The following is a 23958-nucleotide window of genomic DNA, read 5'->3' on the forward strand; positions in this document are numbered from 1 at the left end:
TGTCAATGGATAAATATTTTCAGAAAACCTTTTGTACATCAGCATTCACAAATGTGATTATTTTTTGTAATGAAACCGCTGACTACACATGGTCTGACATTTGAATAGAAAGGAAAAAGAGAATACAGATAGCCTTTATATTCGCAGGTCACCCAAAACTTTTTTTTTGTGAAATTTGCTTGAGTTATCTTGCGATGACTAATGTCCACTTAATAAAACACTAAGTTTGTTGCTGCATATCAGTGGCGTGACAAGTCAAACCGATACTGTCACTCACTCGGTCCTTGTTGCCTGTATTCTCTGCATGAGTCACCAAATCTCATTTAGACGCTGCATACCTTTGCGAAACTGACATCACAAACCAGCATGTTAACCCCATACTGATCTTTCCAAGCACACGTTTACAGCTCCTCTGCATAGAGCAACACACGCAAGACGCTATCAAGCTGTTACTAATTCCAATCTGAGACTCAAATGTAAATTTTAAAAGTACAGATAAACATTACTACCCAAAGACAAGGGAGAAATTCTAAACATAACCGAAGCTTGCACAGCAATGAGCTCACTGCTGTCATAAAGTTTTGATGACATTACAGGTAGATATAGTATGTTGTATAACGGTCAGAAACCCTGGTATGGACAGAGATTACTGAGTACCGTGGCTGTGTTTATTTTACATTGCTGCTTTCAAAGAAGATGTTGTTCACTAAATTGCCTTTAAATATATTGCACAAAAATCTGTTCACAAAAGGCTGTGCCACCCACAGCAGAAGCCAGCAAACCTTGTCAACTTTTTAGTCTCTCAACAGCTAATTAACACCTTGACAGAGCTGTGTGCTCTGAGAACAAAGGCACCGCCTCTGTCGCCTCTCCGTCCTGCCACATTTAGCATGTACATACTGTCTAACAGGGAAGCTCAGAGGCACAAGTTGGAACACTGGCAGGCAGGTGTGCACATTTGTGCACGTTGCACTTCGCTGTCTGTTGCCATGGTGACCCCCAGAATGTCCCTACACAGCACATTGTGATATTTTTAATAAAGTTTGAGGGCTTTGACTTTGCTGTCTGGTGTGGCTGTGAAGATGTGAACTTTTCTCAGATGTGTCGCTGGGGCTCAGCTTTGTGTCAGCAACCCGAGAAAATCCTGCCGCATACGTCGGCAGGCTTACAGCTTCAGTCAAACGTAACATATCCAAACAGGGGAGTAACAGCCACTGACCAGGAATGATGTGTGCGTAAAAGTGAATACATGTGTTTGTTACTGTGTCTGCGTGCATGCGCAAATGTGTATATTTACCACATTATGACTCATAAACCACATCAGAGAATATGCTGCAGAAAACTGAGACAACACAGTTTCAAAGAGGAAGCCAGCACTGATAAAGCTGAAAGAGGTACAGGCCCAACTCACACATAAACAGTTAGACACACACAAATATGTTTGAACATATATTCACGTAGACACACAACCCTGTGAACAGTCGCTGGAAATCCCCTTTTGTTCACCTGAATGAATTAAACCTGGGAGTATCTGAAACCTCAAATTCAAATTTGAATAGTGATCATGATGTCTTTTGCTATTGCTGGTTGAGGTAACAACAAATCTGAGGGATATGATACTACTATCTATTGCATTTTACATATGAAAGTGGAAAAAGTCCTTTCCGAGTTACAGCAAAGTCATTTTCATTGGGATAACTGCACTGACAGCAGCACACAGGTTCTCCTTCTCGAGAGTGGGAAGCTGTAATATGAAATTCTCACCAGCAGATGTCAACACTGACTCACTAATGAGGTATACTAGGCTGTTAAGACTTCCTCTATCAATGAGAACTTTGATGACAGAAAATGTTTTCCCTCTTTATTAGACAAAATCCAAAATCATAATGACTACGGTGACAAATTGAGGCAAAACAGACCATGAACTGTATCTTGTCCTTCTTTATCTCCTTGCATGGTCTTGGATGTGTTTTCCATGGCATAAGTGGTTGGACTGGAGCAGCCTTTTTCAGCTGAAGAGTGATGTAATTGCCTGTTAGAAGCCTCTTATTAAGGAGGTGGTAGTCAGGACCTGCAAGAAACCATGATACTAAGTGCCAATTAACCCCTTTCCCAGATGTGGCAGTGTTACCATGGGAGGAAAACACTGATGGACATGGGGTCCACGAGCCACTCTTTTTGAGAAAAACAGAGAGTAGTATCCTAAATATATCATCATAACAATACTAATAATTAAATACTAATTATAAGCAAATTCAAAGCATTTGCTCCTGTCAGAGACTCAAAAAGGCCTTTTCAGGTCTTTAAAGACCCTCCCCCTCCCAGGCTTCACGATGGTTTGATCTGCAGCCCACCATCCTTGAACCCCCACGTAACAGCACTTTGCACTTGTGTATGTGTATGTGTTTAAGAGCGTAAGTGGTGGAAAAGCTATAAAAAGCTGCTGGATGTGGCAGACATGCTTCTTAACATCATCACATGCATTTTGGTCGCCCAATTTCCCTTGCAGCTTCTACAGGGCAGCCGCTTCTCCTGATGCACAGGATGGAGGCAACAGGTCCATCTAGAGTCAAAATTATCACAGCTAGCTGAATTTGCAATCTATTTCAAAGCAGTTTGGTTTGCCTACAAATGCCAGAAGTGAATTCATAAACAAGTCTTTTTCGTATTTGTGTTTTAACAGTGTTTTTATGCACATGTTGTTCATGCTTGCTTTAGGTAAACTTTTCAACAGAAAGAATATATAATATCAAAGTAATTTATTTGGATGGATTTTAGGGGGGGTGGGGAATAAGGAAATTATCTGCATGTCTTACTTGCTAAGGGTTACATCAGACTGTGTGTGGAGATATCAAGAAGAGAGGGACCCTCAGCTGCTATTGATGCATAATTAATGGCATTACGTTCTAATAAGCCAGCAAACCTAAATGTTATCGATGCATTAATAAAGGGCAATGGGTCTCTCATTTTTTAATTAGTCATTAAGTCAGCAGTTGTAAATGTTAACAAGTTATTTTGATTCCTCACTGCTCTTTGCAAGAAGTTAATGGTCAAACCGGAGTTTATCCCAGCTGCCATCAGGTGAGAGGCAGAGTACTCCCTGGACAGGTCACCTGTCCATTACAGGGCTTTTCCATAGTCTTGTATTTCATACATATTTGTGGTCATTATTAATCTTTAAGTTATTAATAACTGATCTGTAAACAAAGAAGAATCCTAACATTTTATAAATCAGTCATGCTGCTCATCAAGGGGAGTACCACTTGGAGAGTGAACTGATTTGTCAAATGTTTCTTCTGGCATTCCTCTCAGTTGGTCCACTGCCTTTTTCCAACCCAGCCTCCACTTTGCAAGTATATATTTCATGGTTGCAACCCTATTAATTTGACAAAAACTGGCTGCAGACAGAAAGACTATAAAAACGTTTTATAATGCTCATAACTGCTGCTCTGGTTGTACATAAAGTGTCACTGGAGGCACTTTTTAATCGTGATCAAACACACACACTCATAAAGTGAAAACAATACCAGCCACACAGTCGAAAACAATAATAGGGGCTTCTGAGTTAAAGGGAAGGCATCAGTCACAGAGCTGGGATAACATCTCACATGAGTAGCAATGGTATTAGTTCGGCTACTCCAGGGTCTCATTCAATAAAGTTTTTATATGAATAAGAACTGATGAACATCTTATGAAACATCCTGATGGAGAGCCCCGAATGTGGCAAATGAGGAAGAAGAAGAGTCAGAGCATGCTGCATTAAAAATGTTGTTTATTTTTCAAAATGTGCAGGATGAACCGGTGGAGTGGCAGAACGCAGGTGGTTGGAATAAAAAAAAAAACACAAATAAAACAAAGCTGTGATTTTCATCCAAATTTCTTCCATGGAGCTATAACATGCAATCAACCCACTTGTGCTACCTCACAGTTAGAATGTTTACCAAACTCCTTGGGTTTATCAAAACCTTGATAAACAATGCTTTCTGGAAATATCAGCAAATACTATATAAAGAAACAACAGAATGAATGCATGAACATAACTAACAGAAGACATGACATAGAAATACACAACATAGCAAGGTGTATTTGGTCATGTAAATTGATTAAATTGTTAGGCTTTTCTTTCACAGTTTACTTTTAGCCATCGACAAAGATAGTAAATAAACATCAAATGCAGAGCAAAGTAGGTAAAGCTAACATGGTACACTCCTCAGTATTATGTAAAAAGATCCTTCTGATCCTGCTGACCCCCTTAAGTCACCAGTTGGTACAGGCCACAATGCCATAGCCCACTCATCCCCTCAACATACACACATATATACGCGTACACACACACACACACACACGCACACGCACAATAGTTTCTAAGCCATACATCTCCTTACAACTTAGCCAGTCTGACAGAGTGAGCGTGGGGATCTGTATGTGTGTGTGAGATGCAGAGAGGAAGCCGAGATGAGAGTGTGAAGCAGTGAGAGGGAAAACCTAGAAAAAAAAAAGAAAAAGCAAATCAAAGAGGAGGGAGGGAGTCAGCGATCAGAGCAAACGGGCAGAGCAGAGCCGAAGACTGAGAGGAGGGAAGAAAGATAAAGGGGGATGTGAGTGTACTATCATTGATAGTCCTGGCACAAAAGTCAAGAGATGCAATGACTAGTTGACCATCCACTACCCATACCAGCATCCTGTCCAGGACCCTTGACAGGAGGGGACAAGAAAAATCCACACACAGTCAAAGGTAAACACTGTTCAACCAATCCTACGTCACTGGATCATGTCGTCTACTGGGTCAACAAACCACAACAAGCGTCAGGCATGTAAGTAACCAACGGAGTGTAAGTTATCAGACATGTAGCTGAAGTGGCACAGAGCTGACCTGTAGTGCATGACTTTATGTCCTGTATGGGGAATGTCTTTGGTTTTTTGCTATACTTTCACATTTTATGTTCTGTAGTGTCCACACTGCATTGGCCGTAGTTTTTTGCATTTAATCTCCAGAGCACAAATCATCACATCCTTTGCAGTGGAGGTCTTCATATCAAACTATGCAGAGGTCACTAATTCCCCTCTATTGGGACAACACGATAGTTAGTCTAGTATCTGTAAGCTCTTAAAGGATTGTTGATTAATACTGACCGTAATTGTTGACTGTAAATGTTCAAGACATCTCACATAATAAGTTCAGAATGGCTGTTGTGCCATTATGTTTTCTCCAGGCTCTGTTGTTGAAGCCTTAACCCAATGAATTAGTTCAATAATTTCTAATTCATTTAAAAATGTATTTCTGTGCAGGTTATCCATTTGCTTGCTTAGTCTTTTACTTCTGGTCCTCATTAGAAACATATTCAAAAGTCTTGTTTTCCAAAGTAATACTAATAGCCGTGGGTCATCTCTGTTAAGCTAAATCAGCCTGACATCCTTGATTGTGGTGTAACAGTGTTGATCCAGATGAGGTTTAATCACCGTGAAGGGATAACGACTACTTCCTTGAGTCAGAACAAATTAAAGGGAAAAAGTCTCCATTAAGACCCAGTAAAAGTACTTTGATCTGCTTCCTACAGGAAAATTGTCTTGCTTTCTAAATGAACAAAATACCTCACGGGAGCTGTTTTTCCCTGTTTAACTGTCAAGAAACAATATGTTATTTCCAACCGGCACTTTCTGCTTTAATGAAATGTTTTTGTGTAGGGCTGCAGAGGAGCCTTAATGTATACAGACTGCAAGCAGAGCATATGAGAGAACTAAAAGCCCTGTTTTGATTACCTAAAAATGGAGAAGTGGGCATGGCTGTAGGCCGTCTTAGCATTTAGCCCTGAGTGAAGTGCTTTAATGGCTTTGGGAATAGGAGCAGCCTGGGAATACAAAATCTGATCAGAAACTGACAGGGCAGGTGGTCTACACTGCGAACAGAGCATCCTGAAGAGGAGAAAATACTAATAAGGAGCATGTAGACTTCAACACGGAGAGTTAACATTATCACAACATTTAGATATGTTTATGTAAAGTATTCCTTTCTCTAGCTTTTGAGTCTTGCTTCCTGCAGTATGACGTAGACCAGTACGATGATGGTGCTGGTTGCTGTAGAAAAGAGGCGGGACAGCATAAATGACCAGTCTTGATTTACTTTCTGCTACATGGCTGTGGGTTTATGGATATGCGTGTGGGCAGAGAGGGGAGTGGGGAGGCATGGCAGGGGAGGTGACTATTGTGGTGCAGTGATCTCACTCATAAATGATTTATGTTTGATGGACTGCTGTGGCTACAAGGCGAGCAAAAAGGAGCGTTTGGCTTGATAAATAAGAGTGGTGATTTCTTGAAATGATGTGTCTGTGTATTGCTTGGAGTTGGGTGACACCATCATAGGATCCCAGGGGGAATACAGAGATGTGGAAGAGGAGGGGAGGAGATAGATGGGCTGTCACATGAGACTGGCCATGCAGCATAACTGCCTTACTACCAGTCTCACACACACATAAACACCCCACCTCTCTGTTCACTGAAAGCAGAAAGATGATCATGGGATTTCTTTCTCCTTGCCACAAGGGAACTGAATGCTGCACCATGTGACTTACGGGTTCAATAGGAACATTTGTTTCCTGCTTCCAGGGCTGTGGCCAGGGCTGAAGTATTACTGCGCCTCTAAATGACACACAGTTGAATGTATTCTTGCTAGAAAAGATGCAGATGAGGTATCCAAAGAGAAACAGGTAGAAGCAGATGTGGGGATTCTTTTAACTTGAATGGAGTATAAACAGTAGCAGTGGTGTGGATTATCTGGAGAAGTGCAGAGGCACTTCTTCATGCCTAGGAATCTGACTCAAGAAGACTAGTGGGGGTGGGATTTTCAGGGCCAGAGGTGACAGTAGAGCTGAAGCACATGATTTTTTTTTTTCATTCTTCTGATATATCCTTCCAAGGTTTGATCCTTTCGTATCTTCCACTGATCTGATCTGAGAAACAAGTAAAAAGAGTTAACAAATATGCAGAAACATGCATGACATCTCTGCAACCGTTGCAATTGACAGTGTGAGGCTTAGCTGAGGCAAGCAGAAACAGTAAAGCCCTTTCCCTCAAATCACTGACACTACGGTTACTTTATACCAGGAACAATATGTAGCAGACTCAGGTTGCATAACCACATTTTGCTTTCTTTGAGAAATGTTTTCCTTCTTTTTCTAATTCTTTTCTTCCCTGTAACTTCAAACAGCATACAAAGTAAAGTTGTCACGCACTACAGTACAGCAGGAGTCCAGGGTGCTATAGGTTGTGCAACTGAAGGATTGTACTATTATTATGTAAGAGTCAGACTTAAGTAATAATGGTTCGGTGTGGGCTGAGATGGAGTAAGGATTTCTGGATAAGGGGCATAAGTCCTGATAACAAGTTTCACAGGATTTATAAATGCAGCTCTAAAAAGAATTTAAAGCTCAAGACATTATGTCTCCAGCCCCCACCTACTTTGATATTTATATACATGTAAATGCACTACCTGTCAGTGGTTAAAACAATGCCATATTTGCAAGTCTTGAAATTCAATACATTTGGTAAATCAGTGCAGAAACTGTTCATTCAAAGCCTGTCACTTAAGTATTTTCATACTGTCTCTTGGTTTTATCTTACTCTTCATCCTTTTCATTACATTCCTTTTGTATTCTGAGGTTGACTCTTCCATAAAAAAAAGTCTTGCCACAGCTGATGTTCCATTCTCTGACAGACCGACAGCAAATCTTTTCCACGTGACCTGTGTCCTGTGTCCTGGATAAAGGGTAAAGCAGCAGCCCATATGAACCGAACAAGGTGACTGGCTTAACATCAGGATTATTTCATCACACTTTGTGCTCAGTGACCCTTTCACATCATTGTCTTGAACATCAGTGGGTGCTGAAATCAAAGTGGAAAAAAACGAGGCAGAAGCGAGGACTGTTGGCAGTTCATAATCCCTGACAAAAGCCAGGGATTCCTCTGTGGAGTCAAAGAATGGCATCTGGAGTCGGTTTATGGTCGGTGACGCAAGACGCAACGCACGACGCAAGACGCAACACAAGCCCTTGCGCGGTTGCAAGCCCCCCCTTGCGTGCTTGCGTGTGTCACCTCAATTTTCTAAAGCTTAATTTATACCTCTTTAACTGCCCTTGCGCTTGCGCTTGTGTTAATGGCTCGAGACGTTTATGCTTCATTTTGCTTTGTCGGCGGTTGCGTGTGCTGCGTGGCGATTCACCGCCAGGACAGTAGGTGGAGCAGTGAGTTTTTTCAATGACGACCTTAGAGAAGCCTACTACGATGAAAGGAAATTCACCGCCAGGACAGACAGGACTTGCTCTTCGGCAAGTCTCTCTTCGAGTGGATTCATGCTTCTTCTTCTTCGCTTTCTACGACGCAAGATGCGAGCGCAAGCACAGTGGCGCAAGCCACTATCTACATCACATCCGGCGGCGTGTTCATCTTCCGGTTTCATCCCCTAATAAAAGACCGCTGTTTTCAAACGCCAAGGTAGAAAGCGAAGAAGAAGAAGAAGAAGAAGAAGAAGCATGAATCCACTCGAAGAGAGACTTGCCGAAGAGCAAGTCCTGTCTGTCCTGGCGGTGAATTTCCTTTCATCGTAGTAGGCTTCTCTAAGGTCGTCATTGAAAAAACCCGCTGCTCCACCTACTGTCCTGGCGGTGAATCGCCACGCAGCACACGCAAGCGCCGACAAAGCAAAATGAAGCATAAACGTCTCGAGCCATTAACGCAAGCGCAATTAAAAGAGGTATAAATTAAGCTTTACTGAGCCTGGTAGTATTGTAAGCTTAGCCCATTAGCATGGAGGCCTCCTACAAGTCTTCCACTACAGGGAAGCAAGAAACTCAGAGGTTATCTAGATGAGTCAGTCTTCTACATACATGTCTTTCGCCCACGCAGAGGCAGTCAGACGAGGACATGGAGCTGCGCTTGTGTATGGGTTGGGCATGTCCAGTGGTCATCTCAGCTTGAGTAATGCAATATGATTTTCAGATAAATAGACAATGACAAAGATGGCAAGAAAGAGTCATACAGAGAGAGAAACCTTTATAAGGCCAACAGGCAAAACTGAGGTTTATATAAGCTGTGCAGTTTAATCATCATCAAGCCTCTTTGCAGTAACAGCCTTTGGTCATTTATCTCAAGCTTTATTTCGCCACTGCCACAATGACAACTCTTGAATGATCTTGGATACTCACAGGGTGTAATGTAGCAGAGGAAACTTCTTTAAGAGCATGTCCTTCAACTAATTACTTAGTTTTGACTAGCTTAATATCGTATTTGATGTATGTGATGTTTTTTTTCAATACAGGGAAGTTAAAAAAAAGGGCAGAGTTGGAAGTTGTGAACTTTGGATTTTCATTTTCTATAACTTTTCAAGCATAAAATAGGCATTTAATTCCAGGAATGAGGCTGTGTTCACAAATAACAGACAGCTTAGCAATGGATCCATTTTAAATTTCATCTTGAGGCAGCCACTCTGCTGTCAGGTGGTGGAAATTATAGTTACAGCAGTTGGGGTTATTACCTTAGTCCATATCAAATTTGAAAGATTTATTTATCTAATTAAAATGTAATATATTCATCGAGTCACGTAGAGAGTTAAAAAAAAAAAGGCTATGCCAGAAAATACTCTAAGTCCAAGCTGATTAGATGTTTGTCTCCAGACTTCTAATACTCAGTGGGGTTGCAAAAAAAAGTGATCCATTCGACCTACTGACACCAACCACAGCAATTCAGTACAACGCCAGTATGTTAGCATATTAATTTCCTTTAGCTAGGAATGTTAGTGACATTTGCACTGATTGCAGTCTTGTCTGGGAACTGGTTTATATTTAACAACACCATATACTGTATGCAAACAACTGTGTTCCTTTTCCCATCAATTGCTGAAATATCAGAGACTGTCAGCTTGAAAGATAGAATAAAGGGTTGTTGTTAGTTGGTGACAGTGGACACACACACCCTGAGGGGAGTGGAAGAGTGACTGACAGACTGACAAGTTGTTTCTCCAGAGATGGGGCCATCTGAAGAGGGAGGCTGAGTGACACAAATGTGCCGCACTGTATGTTTTCAAACTCAGGAACAACGGTGCGGAAAACTACCAATATGAAATGTAAGAAAGTAAATGTTTTGCTGTACATGCTAGATCCATCTTCTTCTGGCATCATGTAAAAAGGTTACTCATGGTTGCTTGTTACAGATGACAAAATAGGCATACACTTAAACCTATGACTACATAAACACATTCAGTCATTCAGTGAACATGGAGATTAAAACACACGTGCACATACGCACACCACCGAAAAACACGGGTGACATGAGTCAAAGTGTCAGTGCGAGGAGCCCTGGGGAGAGAGTCACTGTGTGCTGAAGAGGATGTGCTACAATTACACAACCACAGCCTGTCGGCTTGGCAAAAGTCAATGCGTGAGGTACATATACTGTAAGCAGAGATGCTCTTTTTTTCCATTTTATATTTGCAATTTCAAACACTGAAACAAATATGGAAAAATCTTGATGACATAACAACAGTAGTGTAAAACCTACACTGAAATGTCAGTTCGACTTTACACTGATTTTTGATGACCTGAGCGCGAGTCTGATTATGAACACTAGAGGTCAGACTAAAATCAATATTGCATCCGTTTGTCTGAAGAAAAGCTACATGAAGGCCAAGAATTGCGGGAATATTGGAGCAGAAGGTAAAATGAATTTGGTAAATATCACCTCAGATGAACAGCAACAAGGTGACATATTTCACTGTGTCATTATGTATCAGAACCAAGCAAAATGCAAAAGCAGTGAGTGGAGAACAAAGTCCTCTCTCATTGATTCTACTGGAATGAAGAGAGCAAATAGCAGTCAGGTGCCATTAATCAAACGCATTTGATTAATTAATAATCCAAAAGTGTGAGCACCTTTATGAATGCAGTACTTTTGGCAGTTTGCTGGTCTGGAGCATTTAGGTGTGTGTTAACACAGTGCCATGGAGGAGAAGCACTGATCTTAGAGAAGCAACTGCCCATCTCTCTGGCAGGTGTTATAAGGCCATTTCCTAACAAGTTTGAAGTTATTCTATTCAAAGATTATTCACAAAAGGAAACCATTTACAACAGCCACCAGACGTCACAGCACAGCACAGAACATGAAAGCGTGGCTTAGGTTTAAAAAGCTGCAACGGCAGAAATGACAAAACTTTGTGGAAAAATGTCCTTTGGATAAATGAGACAGAAGAGGAGATGTGTGGTCATAATTCACAGCACCATGTTTGGAAAAAAATAAACAACTGTACTACTTGTAGTCAATGAGTTGACCCCAAACTCCTCTGTATACCAAAGTATTTGAGAATTAAATGTGAGACAGTCTCTCTGACAGCTAAAACTTGACTGAAACTATGTCATGTAACAGATAAATGTTTTTTTTTTTTTTTAAAACAGACTACAAAATAAAAAAGTGACTCAGTCAAAGTCCAGACCTCGATCTGATTGAAAGCCTTTGGTGGGACCTTGAGAGATTTGTGTATAAATGAATGTCTACCGTCTGAAAATGTCAAACAGAAAACAAATAAATCAAATTATAGATTCTAGAGGTGGTTTTAAGATGTACTGGGCCTCACACAACGACCATTCGTACGAACAGATTTGTTCTTAAGTCGAGCGTTTTAAGAGAATTTGCGCATTCGCCAATTTTTTTGAAAGTTTTCTTTCAGGTACGAACAGAATTTACGAGGGATCCAGACCTGTCGTAGGAGTTTCGTAAAATAGTCCGCTGTTATTTGAATCAAGTTTGCTTGACTAATGGATTGTATATTTAATTACTTTCAAGCAATCATAAATAAATATATACATTATACCCCATAATTATGCTGACATTACAGTGGAAACCGTATAGTGATCACGTTGGTCCAGAGCCAATTTGAACACTATAAGCGGTTGATTACTAAAACCGAATTTGTATTACAGTACAGGTATTTCACTTATTTTTTTATGCAAAATATCATCTAAATGCCATTTGTATCGTTTTTCAATGAGAAAAATGAAATGAAACGGATAGCTTCAGCATTTACTGAATTTTATTATCATGCAAGTTTAATTACATTACTGCGCAGTGCGCAGAAATACTGTAGGCTAACTCAAATACAGTACGTAACTTATTCTCTGCTGTGCCGCCGGTGCATTTTTTTTTTCTTACATGTCTGAAAAATAAAGTTTGAATTCAATCCGCCTTTCAGCAACCCTGCTCGGGTCTATGCTCCTCCGTACCGGTGTTCTGTCGATTTGTGCTACTTGGCGTGAAAACGAAACTTAGAAAATCGGCTCGGCGCATGCGCAAAACCACAAAGTAGCAATTCTCGACAAGTAGGAGAAATCTATCGCAAGCCAAAGCTGCCATATCCACACGTCGAGAGCACGCGCTATATATCTTAACGATCGCGTTCTGTTTTCTTATATCACGCGTGGTATAAGGACACCCGTAAAAAGCGCCCCTTACGGGACGCGCTGTATAATGCTTGAGCACGCGTGCCGAAATACACCACGCGTCCTCTAGATGCTCACCTCGTGACTATAGGGTGTTTTTCTTCCCCAAGTTTTTAGCTTCTTGTCTTAAGCCACTGCTTTTAACATCTATGCGATAGAAAAGGGGCGCTTTTTACGGGTGTCCTTATACCACGCGTGATATAAAAAAACAGAACGCGATCTTTAAGATATAGCGTGTGCTCTCGACGTGTGGATATGACAGCTTTGGCTTGCGATACTCTCCAGCACCCATCCTCGGACACATGCTCCTCCATGACTTCCTTTTTCCAGCCATGATTCGCGCGCTTGCTGCCCGGTGTCAACTCGTTACGTTAGCTAGCGAGGCAGAAGCATAGGGCAGAAGCAGACGTCCAGAAAGGAATCAAGGAAGTAAAAAATAAAATAGCTACACGTAGTTTTCAAATTATTTTTGCACATGTTTACATTCATAAAATGGCCAAAAATGAACATTATAAGCGGATTTCTTAATTACTATAAACGAATTATTTAAACAGCATTTAGAAATGATTCCGTCCCAAGCCTTTTGATCTATATAAGCGGTTGATTACTATATCCGTGACCACTATAAGCGGTTTCCACTGTATTTTGTTTGACTTAAATTATGCAGTAATTGGTTACTGTTAAGTTAACTGTTGTTGAGATAAGGTTAATTTAACTCTGTATATAACAAGGTCAATGGGAAGTGTAACCAGCGGCTGACTTGCTACTTTTGAAAGACTTAGCGCATCAGGCTCTTGGAAGAGAGCGCGTGTTCCGAGACGTGTAGATATCCTTGCGGAGACAGACGAATGGCTAACAACGCGATTTAGATCGCCAAGGACTGTGCTGCTGCAAATATGCAGCTTGCTAGAGCCACATCTCCCCTTGGTCATCAAAGCTCTCATCAGTTTATCACCCATGGTACATCAAATTCCCATATACCGCTATCGAACAAGTACAAATTAAGAGGGACTCTCAAGCCATAGACAAACATGGAGCTATGAGTTAACAGTGCAATAGTACGCGTTCATTCATTCATTTGGCTTAAAGTATTGGTGAAATAAAGACAGATAATTCCTTATTTATAGACTGTATTATCTATGCCCTGTTCTCTCCCGTTATATGGATATACGCGGATCTCGAGTAATTTAAATAGCTTCCGAAGGACGCCGATTTTCACCAAACTGTTATCGGTGAGTAGATGAACGTATTTTATGCCAGAAATAAGGTCCAGGTTTAAAAAAAACGAACTTCCCCTTTAAGAGCGTTTGTTGAATCTGATGTGGCATGTTTGTAAGAGACCTTTTTACGAAAAAAGTGAGAGAAATTTAGAAAAAAAAATGTTCTTGAATGAGGCCCATTGAATCCTAAAGTGTAGTTTTTCACACACTGCTTCCGTATTGCCTTAATCTTGGTTTCATGAATATTGAAAGTGAAATATTTCATGTGATGTTGTTCATCTGAGGTTGTATTTACCTCAGTTCAAGACTTTCAAGTTGATTTTATTACGTGTCCTGATGTATAAAACCTTTGGATTAATAGAGGCTTTATTCTTTCTTTTTCGCATGACTAAAGATGCATGAGAATTTGTTAGAGACACAGCTTTGTCCTAGCTTACCTACTAAGATAAATTAATTTAATGTTATTGCTTAATGTCTGTGTTTTAAACTAATTGGTATTTACACCTCGATATTAGTCAGTTGACAGTTAATTTGATTATCGTTTTGTGTTGTCGTTTCTGCTGGTGGTTAGAATCGTCGCCTCTCTGCAACTATCCTGGCTTCTTCCTGCTGTCAAAAACATGCCAGTTTAATTGGTGTTGTGTTTAATTATGTAGATGGTTGTTTGTCTCAGTGTGGCCACGTGATCTGCTTGATGTGTCCGCCAACCCGTCAAGGGTGTACCCTGCTGCTGGCATAGAAACTAAAATTTAAACTGTCAACTCACTGTCTGAACTGTTCCTAAAATAATGTCTTTGAACATTGGCTTGAACATAAGATACTGATTATCTTCTTCTGTTTCAGCTGAGTTATTTTAAACATCTGCTGTTTGGAGTTATACTTTCCAACCAACTGTGGGGATTGACTGAACACAAACTAGCCTCATTTAATCTGTTAATCACAGGGCTCTCAAGTCACACGCAATGAGCGTGAAACACACGCATTTCAACAAGTTCACACGCCACACATGCCATTTCTAACGCTGAGAAATGATCAACTTTGTCGCACAGAAATTCTAATGGCCTATACTATAAACAAGTCAATGGCAGGTTACTGTGCGCTAGTACAGCTCAGAACTATAGCTCTGGTATAGCTGTCTTGATTTAGCAACCCATCGGCAAATCACAAAATAGAATTTCTCAGCCAATCAGAAAACAGAATTTCTTGTTGCCTGGTGAGGTCTGGAATAGCTTTCAGCTGCAAGCACGTGTGCAGAAGTTGTAGACGAGCTGGAGGTGGAAGAGAACCGTCAGGATCATCAGCAGGTCATATCTTCATTTATTTGAATCTTTTATTAGTTACTATAGTTTTCCTACTCTTTGTAAAAGACCAATACCTGCCGATTAAAGTGTTTGTTGGAGTAGTAGGCCTAAATACTCAGCACACACCCTTTGACATGAGCAACTTAATGAAAAATGAAAAATATGTAGGAGTGTAATTAGGCTTCTGTGGTTAATTTTTTTCAAAGGTGACTGGTATGAGCCCAAGGCTATCTACAATTGCCATACTGGTATTAGTTCTGCTGGGCTCTCAAGTCTCACGCAATGAGCGTGAAACACACGCATTTCAACAAGTTTGCACGCTCACACGCCACACATGCCATTTCTCACACTGAGAAATGATCAACTTCGTCGCACAGAAACTCTAATGGCCTATACTATAAACGAGTCAATGGTAGTGATGGGTCATGCGCATGTAACGGAGTGGTAAGGACAGGAAAAGTTTTAAACTTCAAATTTCAAAGCTTTTCTTGCTTCGAACCAGACTACGCCACCCTGGGAGAATATTGGGAACTACAGACCAGGGACTGTACAAGAACCTCATATTTGACCCCCACACAAGTTCTACTGCATTAAACAGGAAACGTGGATTCCGTAACAAAATTACTTTTTATTAACAATCTTCGCATATAAATATTAAAGCAGACACTTAAAATGTTTCCCAACCACTTGCACGCACACTCACGCTCGCTCACACCCACACACACAAATCTGTAGACAAGTAAAGGGTTCTCGACACAGGGCAGGTGCACCCGGGAGGGGGGGAAGCTATACTAAGCCCCCTGTACAGGCCTTGGGTAAGTACACACAAACATGCGTGCTCATGCACACAGTAAGTGAAGGTGAATTATGGCACTCACTGCTGGAACACTCACACAAAGGTAACACTGCACTGCAATTCACTGCACACAACGTGACCGGAACCACCACCAGGGGGAAAGAGGACCTCCCTCCCGGATTACCTGCACCTGTTAACAAAAGAACAAGGGGAAATGAGGGGAATAAAGGGCCTGCCACTTTACCAACAAATAAAGACCAACAAAATCAACAAAGAGACAATTTGCGGGATCAATGCAAAATAAATGCAACCGCCACAGGCCATGCGAAGTTGCTATAGGCGAGAGTCACACTGGTGGACAGAAGTAACAACAGCAGGCCAGGGACACTGATGTGTGAGGTCTACACACCCACAGGGAAGTTACAAACAAAAGGAAAATAATACAAATTGAAATACTCAACTCAATCAAAAGAAAATGTCAAAACAAGGAAAGAGCATCCCACAAAGAAATAGACAAAATAAACAAATGAATCGTGCTCTCACCACGATATACCAGGACACTCACTCGCACAGACTAATAGTTAACATTCACACACACACATTCACACTTTGACCTTGGCCACAGTCGAGCACCACCAGCGCGGTTGAGGCTAGAACTAGCCCCACAATGGGCCGCTTAACAGCTTCAGAGTGATAACGGGTGATGACGGGGCACAGCGTCGCGTGAAGTCGAAGCAATTGCCCGGGTGGGACAAAACAGCAACAATCCCGAGAGAACTTGGAATCAGCAGCTACACCCAGGCGCCTACAAATACAGAGCATAATGTGATGTAACTGGGCCATTGTACTAGTTCTAACGGCGTGATGGGAAGTTGAAGTGTTATACTCACGTTCCAAAGCAGCAGGAGGAGAGGAGGGAGACTATATAGGCCGACGAGCAGGAGGAAATTCATAAACCCACGCTACAAAAATAAAACATCGTTTAGAACCGAGTTAACATTCAAACACCTAACAAGCAGTTAGCGACGCGAGGGTGGCCAACCTATTCATTCTTTTGGCTTAAAGTATTGGTGAAATAAAGACAGATAATTCCTTATTTATAGACTATATTATCTATGCCCTCTTCTCTCCCGTTATATGGATATACGCGGATCTCGAGTAATTGAAATATCTTCCGAAGGACGCCGATTTTCACCAAACTGTTAGGGCCATTTCAGACCAGGGCGCCAAAGCGTGGCGGAACGGAAGCGATTTTCACCGGCGGAGGCGAAAATACATGGAAACAGATCTGTCCTTGCACACCGACGCGGCGGTAGTCGGGCGGTAGCGGCGCGGGAGACGCCTCCGTCCCGCGCTGCTTTTGGAAAATAGAACTCGAGCGGAATTTGGACGGCAGCGGCCGGCGGTGTCCCGTTGAAATGAATGGGGAATGAAGACAGGGCTGGAGCGGAACTACCGCGGCCGCGGACTGTCCGGTGTGAAAAGCCAAGTAGAACACACCTTCCCCTTTAAGAGCGTTTGTTGAATCTGATGTGGCATGTTTGTAAGAGACCTTTTTACGAAAAAAGTGAGAGAAATTTAGAAAAAAAATGTTCTTGAATGAGGCCCATTGAATCCTAAAGTGTAGTTTTTCACACACTGCTTCAGTATTGCCTTAATCTTGGTTTCATGAATAATGAAAGTGAAATATTTCATGTGATGTTGTTCATCTGAGGTTGTATTTACCTTAGTTCAAGACTTTCAAGTGGATTTTATTACGTGTCCTGATGTATAAAACCTTTGGATTAATAGAGGCTTTATTCTTTCTTTTTCGCATGACTAAAGATGCATGAGAATTTGTTAGAGACACAGCTTTGTCCTAGCTTACCTACTAAGATAAATTAATTTAATGTTATTGCTTAATGTCTGTGTTTTAAACTAATTGGTATTTACACCTCGATATTAGTCAGTTGACAGTTAATTTGATTATCGTTTTGTGTTGTCGTTTCTGCTGGTGGTTAGAATCGTCGCCTCTCTGCAACTATCCTGGCTTCTTCCTGCTGTCAAAAACATGCCAGTTTAATTGGTGTTGTGTTTAATTATGTAGATGGTTGTTTGTCTCGGTGTGGCCACGTGATCTGCTTGATGTGTCCGCCAACCTGTCAAGGGTGTACCCTGCTGCTGGCATAGAAACTAAAATTTAAACTGTCAACTCACTGTCTGAACCGGTTCCTAAAATAATGTCTTCATTGAACATTGAGAACATTGGCTTGAACATACCGATTATCTTCTTCTGTTTGAGCTGAGTTATTTTAAACATCTGCTGTTTGGAGTTATACTTTCCAACCAACTGTGGGGATTGACTGAACACAAACTAGCCTCATTTAATCTGTTAATCATCATTTAAATGTTAAAGCATACGCTTCTTTTAAACATTGTTGCGCGTTGATTGTGTCTTAGTTGACTGGCACAACCCTTGTGCAACATGAATCAAAGTTTATTTGTATTGTAATCTGGACTTTACCCCTCGCTTCACTTAACAATGAAAGTTCTGCATTTCAGGATGGTATAGAATAATTCTATCTCCACCCTAAGATATCAATCCCCGAATGCATGGTACAGAAAAAAAAAATTGTTTTCAAGAAGACATTAAGTGAATCTTTTAGGTGTTTTTTTTTGTCTTGATGCGTAGCTGAAACAGACAACTCCCAGAGGCTGCTCGACAATGATGCTGCTCAACACCTGAAGCTAAAGGAGAGGCAGCGCTTTTTTGAAGAGGTCTACCAGCATGATGTGGACAACTACCTCCCCTCAGCACACTTGCAGATTGACTGCAGGAAACGTGAGTGACCATTGTTCAACTGTACTTAAGCTGGGTTTTTTTCAAGAATAAGATACAAAGTGGTTATCAAATGTTTTCTACTAGCTTTATGTTTCATATGCTGTTTGCTGCAGCCCCCATGGGTAGTATCTCATCTATGGAGGTGAATGTGGATGCTCTGGAGAGTATGGATCTGATGGACATATCGGATCAGGAAGCCCTTGACGTGTTCCTAAACTCAGGCTCGGGAGCAGATGAGGGAGCGCTCGCATCTCCACTACCAGGTGCACTGTTGAAGACAAGAAACCTTCCATAATTATATGAAGTCTAAAACACTTAAATGGCAGATTTGGGCTTTTCTTTTCAGTTATTCCTTTTTGTGTATGATTTTGGGAACAAGATAAATCATCTCATGACTTTTTTCCCCATCACTTGTAAAAATGCAGTCCAAACAAAGAGGGTTAAAACGAATTTAAAAAACGACTTATGAACACCTACTTGCATTGGTGTGTGCACTCTTTTTTTTTTTATTGAGACTATGGCATTGCTCAAAATCAGTGAATCATATTCAGTTTGTAGTTACTGGTAGGTAAAAACCGGTCACAAGTTAAAAGGACTCTGACAGCGTATGAAGTTCAGCTCATCCTGTGGGGTTGATCAAGATTCATAAAGAAAATGCATGACTTAAACAGGCTCCTCTATCTGTGGCCCAGTGAAAGTGCTCATTCTTTTAAAGATCTTGAATACCTTACATGAATATGGGGAGATTCATAAATCAGGGAATTACACACTGGGTGCAAAATGTCCTTTAAACCATCAGACATGTTCCATTTGAATGGTTTCTAAACAAAAAGTAAAACACGGTTTCTCTATCAATCGTATAGCCTCAGCATCTGCTTTTTCCTGCTAATGGCAGACAACATCATACCACAGGGTTCACGTCATGCAACACAACGCATTCCTCTGACTTTTAGGAGAATAAGATAACAAACTTTGTTTCCTAAAAAGAGAAAATTCTTCTCGCCTTCAACTGCAAACCAGTGATTCAGTAAAAACTTAAAATCATGGTATCTCCTTGTTGAAAGGTCTGTATTTCAGAAGAGAGCTACAAATTACTCATAGCAATGGATATACTAACTGCATACACTAAGGAGAGAGATTATCAAATGAGATGTATGCCACAACACGTGGCAGCAAGAGACAGAACGTTGATTCGGGCGCCATGAGGAATTTGGCGACAGTGTTGAAGCAATTACTACTTGCTCACCGAGTTTGACGACATTTTCCCTGTATTATTCATGTATGTGCAGTGGGGAAAGATATAAGGTTAAAAGGTATGGGGTTTCTTCTCATTACAAAAACATTTTTACAAAAAGACACATAACGTACTGTAAAAGTTTTGCAATTTTTGTCCATAATCCACCGTGGTATGTCGGGCACAAAGCAGCACAGCACATCAACAAAAGAACACCATGAACTCACCATATAGCTACAACTGGAACTTTTCATTAAGAGAAGGGACTAAAGAAGAGCTACAGATACAAGTCATTTAAGGCGAAAAATCTATGCGTGCATGGACAGCTAAGGAGGATGAATTCAAATCAAATCAAATCAAATTTATTTGTATAGCAAATTTTGTGTACAAACAGTTCAAAGTCCTTTACATAAAATAAAAGTATTGCAGCAGGGAGTGCAAGAAGCATTAAAAATACATAAAATAATATAAAGAGAAACAAATAAAATCATTTAAATGAATTTAGAATCAGGCAACAGTCTAGATAAGTTAAAAGATATTTCATGCATAGACACATGAGAAAAGAAATGTTTTTAACCTGGATTTAAAAATGTCTCCATTTGGTGAAAGTTTAATCTCCACTGGCAGTTTGTTCCACTTGTTTGCAGCATAACAGCTAAATGCTGCTTCTCCATGTTTAGTCTGGACTCTGGACTGAACCAGCTGACCTGAGTCCTTGGATCTAAGAGCTCTGCTGGGTTTACATTCTCTGAACATATCACAGATGTATTTTGGGCCTAAACCATTCTGGGATTTGTAAACCATCAGCAGGCTTTTACAATCTATTCTGTGACTGACTGGAAGCCAGTGTAAAGATTTCAAAACTGGTGTGATGTGTTCAGATCTCTTAGTCCGGGTTAAAACTCTAGCAGCAGCGTTCTGGATGAGCTGCAGATGTTTAATGCTCTTTTAGGGAAGTCCAGTTAAAAGAGCATTACAGTAATGGAGTCTACTGGAGATGAATGCATGGATGAGTTTCTCCTGGTCTTTTTGGGAGAGGAAACCTTTAATTCTGTTGATGTTTCTGAGATGGTAAAAAGCTGCCTTGGTGACAGCTTTGATGTGGCTGCTGAAAGTCAGTCTCAGTTTTGTCTTCATTTAATTGTAGAAAATTCTCTCTCATCCAGGTGTTTACTTCCTCCAGACACTGACACAGTACGTCTGCTGGGCTGCAGTCGTCCGGTGACAGAGAGAGACACATAAAGTTGTGTATCGTCTGCATAACTGTGATAATTGATCTTAAAATTCTGCAATATCAGGGATAATTTCGCCTTTCGGCATTACAAGAAGCAAAAGCTAACTGTGCATGACCTCATCAAAGGAATGGTTTTTGCTTTCGAATGGATGCAAAACATTTTTAATGCACTGCACTCATCAAAATAGGACATGTTCTAACAGTTTCCAATTACAGAGGGCGAGGACGATGATGAGGATGAGGAGGATGAAAATGCAGAGGTCGTCTATAGGGAGCGTGCACCTCTGCAACGGCAAAGCGAAGTTTACCGTGGCTCACAGTCCCGCATTTCTTCAACATCGTCCGGTTCCAGTGACACCAGCGCGGGTGGAGCCGACACACCTGTGATCCAGTCGGATGATGAAGAGGTGCATGCCGACACTCTGCTACTGACCTCTGTTCCCCAAAGAAGGGTTGAAGAAACAGAGGAAGAAGATGAAGAGGAAAGATGTCTTCCAGTTCATCAACAGAAAAAATAGTTTTTTGTGCATTTTTTTTGTTGTTATGGGTTTGTCTTTAATGGGCTGAAAACCCCAGCATGGTTAACCCAGATGTGATTTGCTGTGTCTCTGGCTACTGCGGCTTTCTCTTTAAGACACATTGCCAATCTTTTTTTTTTTTTTTTCCTGTGAGTTCTGTGGAATACGCATTTGCATAGTAACTTGGTATTGTCACGAGTCATTCCACTTGTCTGTACAAGCTCGCTCTGGCAGTAATTCAGTGAGTTCTTGCTATTCCACAGCTCGAGGGCAAACCCATTTTTTCTTGAAAACACATAACTGCCATTTGAAGAGTAAGAATCAAAGCCATGATCATCAAACAAACACAAACACTGTAACCTTGTTTCAAAAGAGTAATGAGGAACATGGTGTCTTGTGACTGCAAAAATGCTTTTTTAGGTACCTGTTGCGTGCATGTGGAAACTATATTCAGCATTATGAATGGAACTGTTTTTGTCAACGCATGCCATTATGTTCGGGTTAATATTTACTTAATATGTTCCTTCTTCTGAACTATGCAGGCAACACCTTCATACAATGTGCTCCTGCCCTTCAAATGAAACAAAAGTGTAGAGCCAGATATTTATTATCACAAACATGATCAACAAAGAGAGGATGACTCTGCTTACAGAGCTTCGTGTGTTCATGCAGTGTTAAGTATGTGCGCCTGATTGTATGGAGTTATGAGTGAGTAAGAGGCTGTATATCGTAACAGCTGTTGCCTAGGTTGATCCTAAAGTTTCTTTTCAAAACAACCTGTTTACACTGTCAACAATGATGTGAATCTTTTTCCCCTTTTACGTTGAAGTGCTTTTAGATGACATTTGTTGTGATTTGGCGCGATATAAAGAAAACTGAATTGAATTGAACATTTTAAATATACATTGAAAAATAAATGATTTCCTACTGAAAATTATACCTTTTGACTGTTGACTTCCAAAGTACTTTAAAGCAGTTACAGTACTTTAGCCCATTATGACCAAAGACGGTTTCACATAGGTCAGTCTGTTGCTAAGTTCTCCAGAGTTTTTGAGAAAAGAGAGGTTACTGCATTGGTGTTTTACCCCTTGAATCAATTAATTTGTTTCTAACTTCCAAAATATAATTGCAGATGGAAAGTTTTCAAACCCTTACCGGTTTTCCACATTTCACTATTCCAAATATGATTTGAGAAATGATTAAATATGTTTTCTCATCAATCCTCAAGCAGCTATTTAGAATGATGAATAAAGAAAACATTGAAATATCCCATTTGAATAAGTATAGAGGCCCCTGTGTTGTTACACAACTGACATTTGGTACATCATTCTCTTTAGTCTTGATAATATGACTAGATTTCACCAATAAAATCAACTCAAGTTTATGTGTACAGTGTTGCACATTTCATACACCTGGGGTCCGTTTCACAAAGCAGGTTCAACCAACTCTGAGTCTATTCCTGATCTCTGAGTTGATCTACTCTGAGATAGAAAACCCTGAGTTTTCGGTTCCACAAACGCTGATTTGAGTGAGGTTAATCAACTCTGAGTAGGTTCACCTTGAGTTTAGCGCGTGCACCACAACTTTAAAAAGCCAGCATCAATGGAGCCCCGATTCGACGAGTCACCTTGGCAACGGGGAAGAGGAGGGGCTACGTTCTTCACCAACCTCGAATTGGAAATCTTAATGCGCTCATACGGCGAGTTTCAATACGTTTTTAGAAATAAGTGCAACACCGTTGCAGCAGCAAAAGTGTAAGTTTAAATGTAGTCCTTTGCAATCACAATAATATTACAGGGAAACTGCTTGAATGGTAGCCCATTCATTTATTTCATTTAGGTGCAATCTCGCGGGGGAGAAGCGCTCTTGGCAGTTTAAGATGAAATATAAAAACATTGTTCAAACAGGTGATATCTCGGCATGGAGGTACCTCATTTTGATCATGTTTTACACTGTAAAGTAAATATTAAGTGGCTATTTGTAACACCATTTAAAAGATACCTGTTGAGACAGGGAAACACGAGTTAATGACCACAATAATGTGCCCAGTACATAATATCATTTGAGAAATTAAACGGGGGAAAAAGAGTAAAGTGAGGAAAGGTGTGACAGATGAGGCCCCCCAGCAGTCTAGGCCTTTAACAGCTTAACTATGGGATGTTTCAGGATCACCTGAGCCATCCCTAACTATAAGCTTTATCAAAAAGGAAAGTTTTAAGCCTGGTCTTAAAAGTGGAAAGGGTGTCTGCTTCCCTTACATTTACTGGCAGCTTATTCCACAAGAGAGGGGCATTACTTTTAGAAACTCTGGGAACCTCAAGTAAAGCTTCAGTTTGGGAGCGAAGTGCTCTGTTA

At 40.7% G+C, this 23958-nt stretch overlaps 1 protein-coding gene across 1 annotated transcript; it reads left to right on the forward strand.

Moving 5' to 3' along the window:
- The first annotated feature begins 4585 nt into the window (after window positions 1-4585).
- Window positions 4586-22436, forward strand: LOC142390328 (dysbindin-like). Its single transcript, XM_075475730.1, has 4 exons — window positions 4586-4814; window positions 18468-18617; window positions 18731-18880; window positions 21302-22436. The coding sequence occupies exons 1-4, from the start codon at window positions 4772-4774 to the stop codon at window positions 21601-21603; spliced, it is 645 nt and encodes a 214-aa protein (XP_075331845.1). The 5' UTR covers window positions 4586-4771; the 3' UTR covers window positions 21604-22436.
- The last annotated feature ends 1522 nt before the right edge of the window (window positions 22437-23958 follow it).

Source organism: Odontesthes bonariensis, chromosome 10 (genome assembly GCF_027942865.1).
Source record: "Odontesthes bonariensis isolate fOdoBon6 chromosome 10, fOdoBon6.hap1, whole genome shotgun sequence".
Classification (NCBI taxonomy): Eukaryota; Metazoa; Chordata; class Actinopteri; order Atheriniformes; family Atherinopsidae; genus Odontesthes; species Odontesthes bonariensis.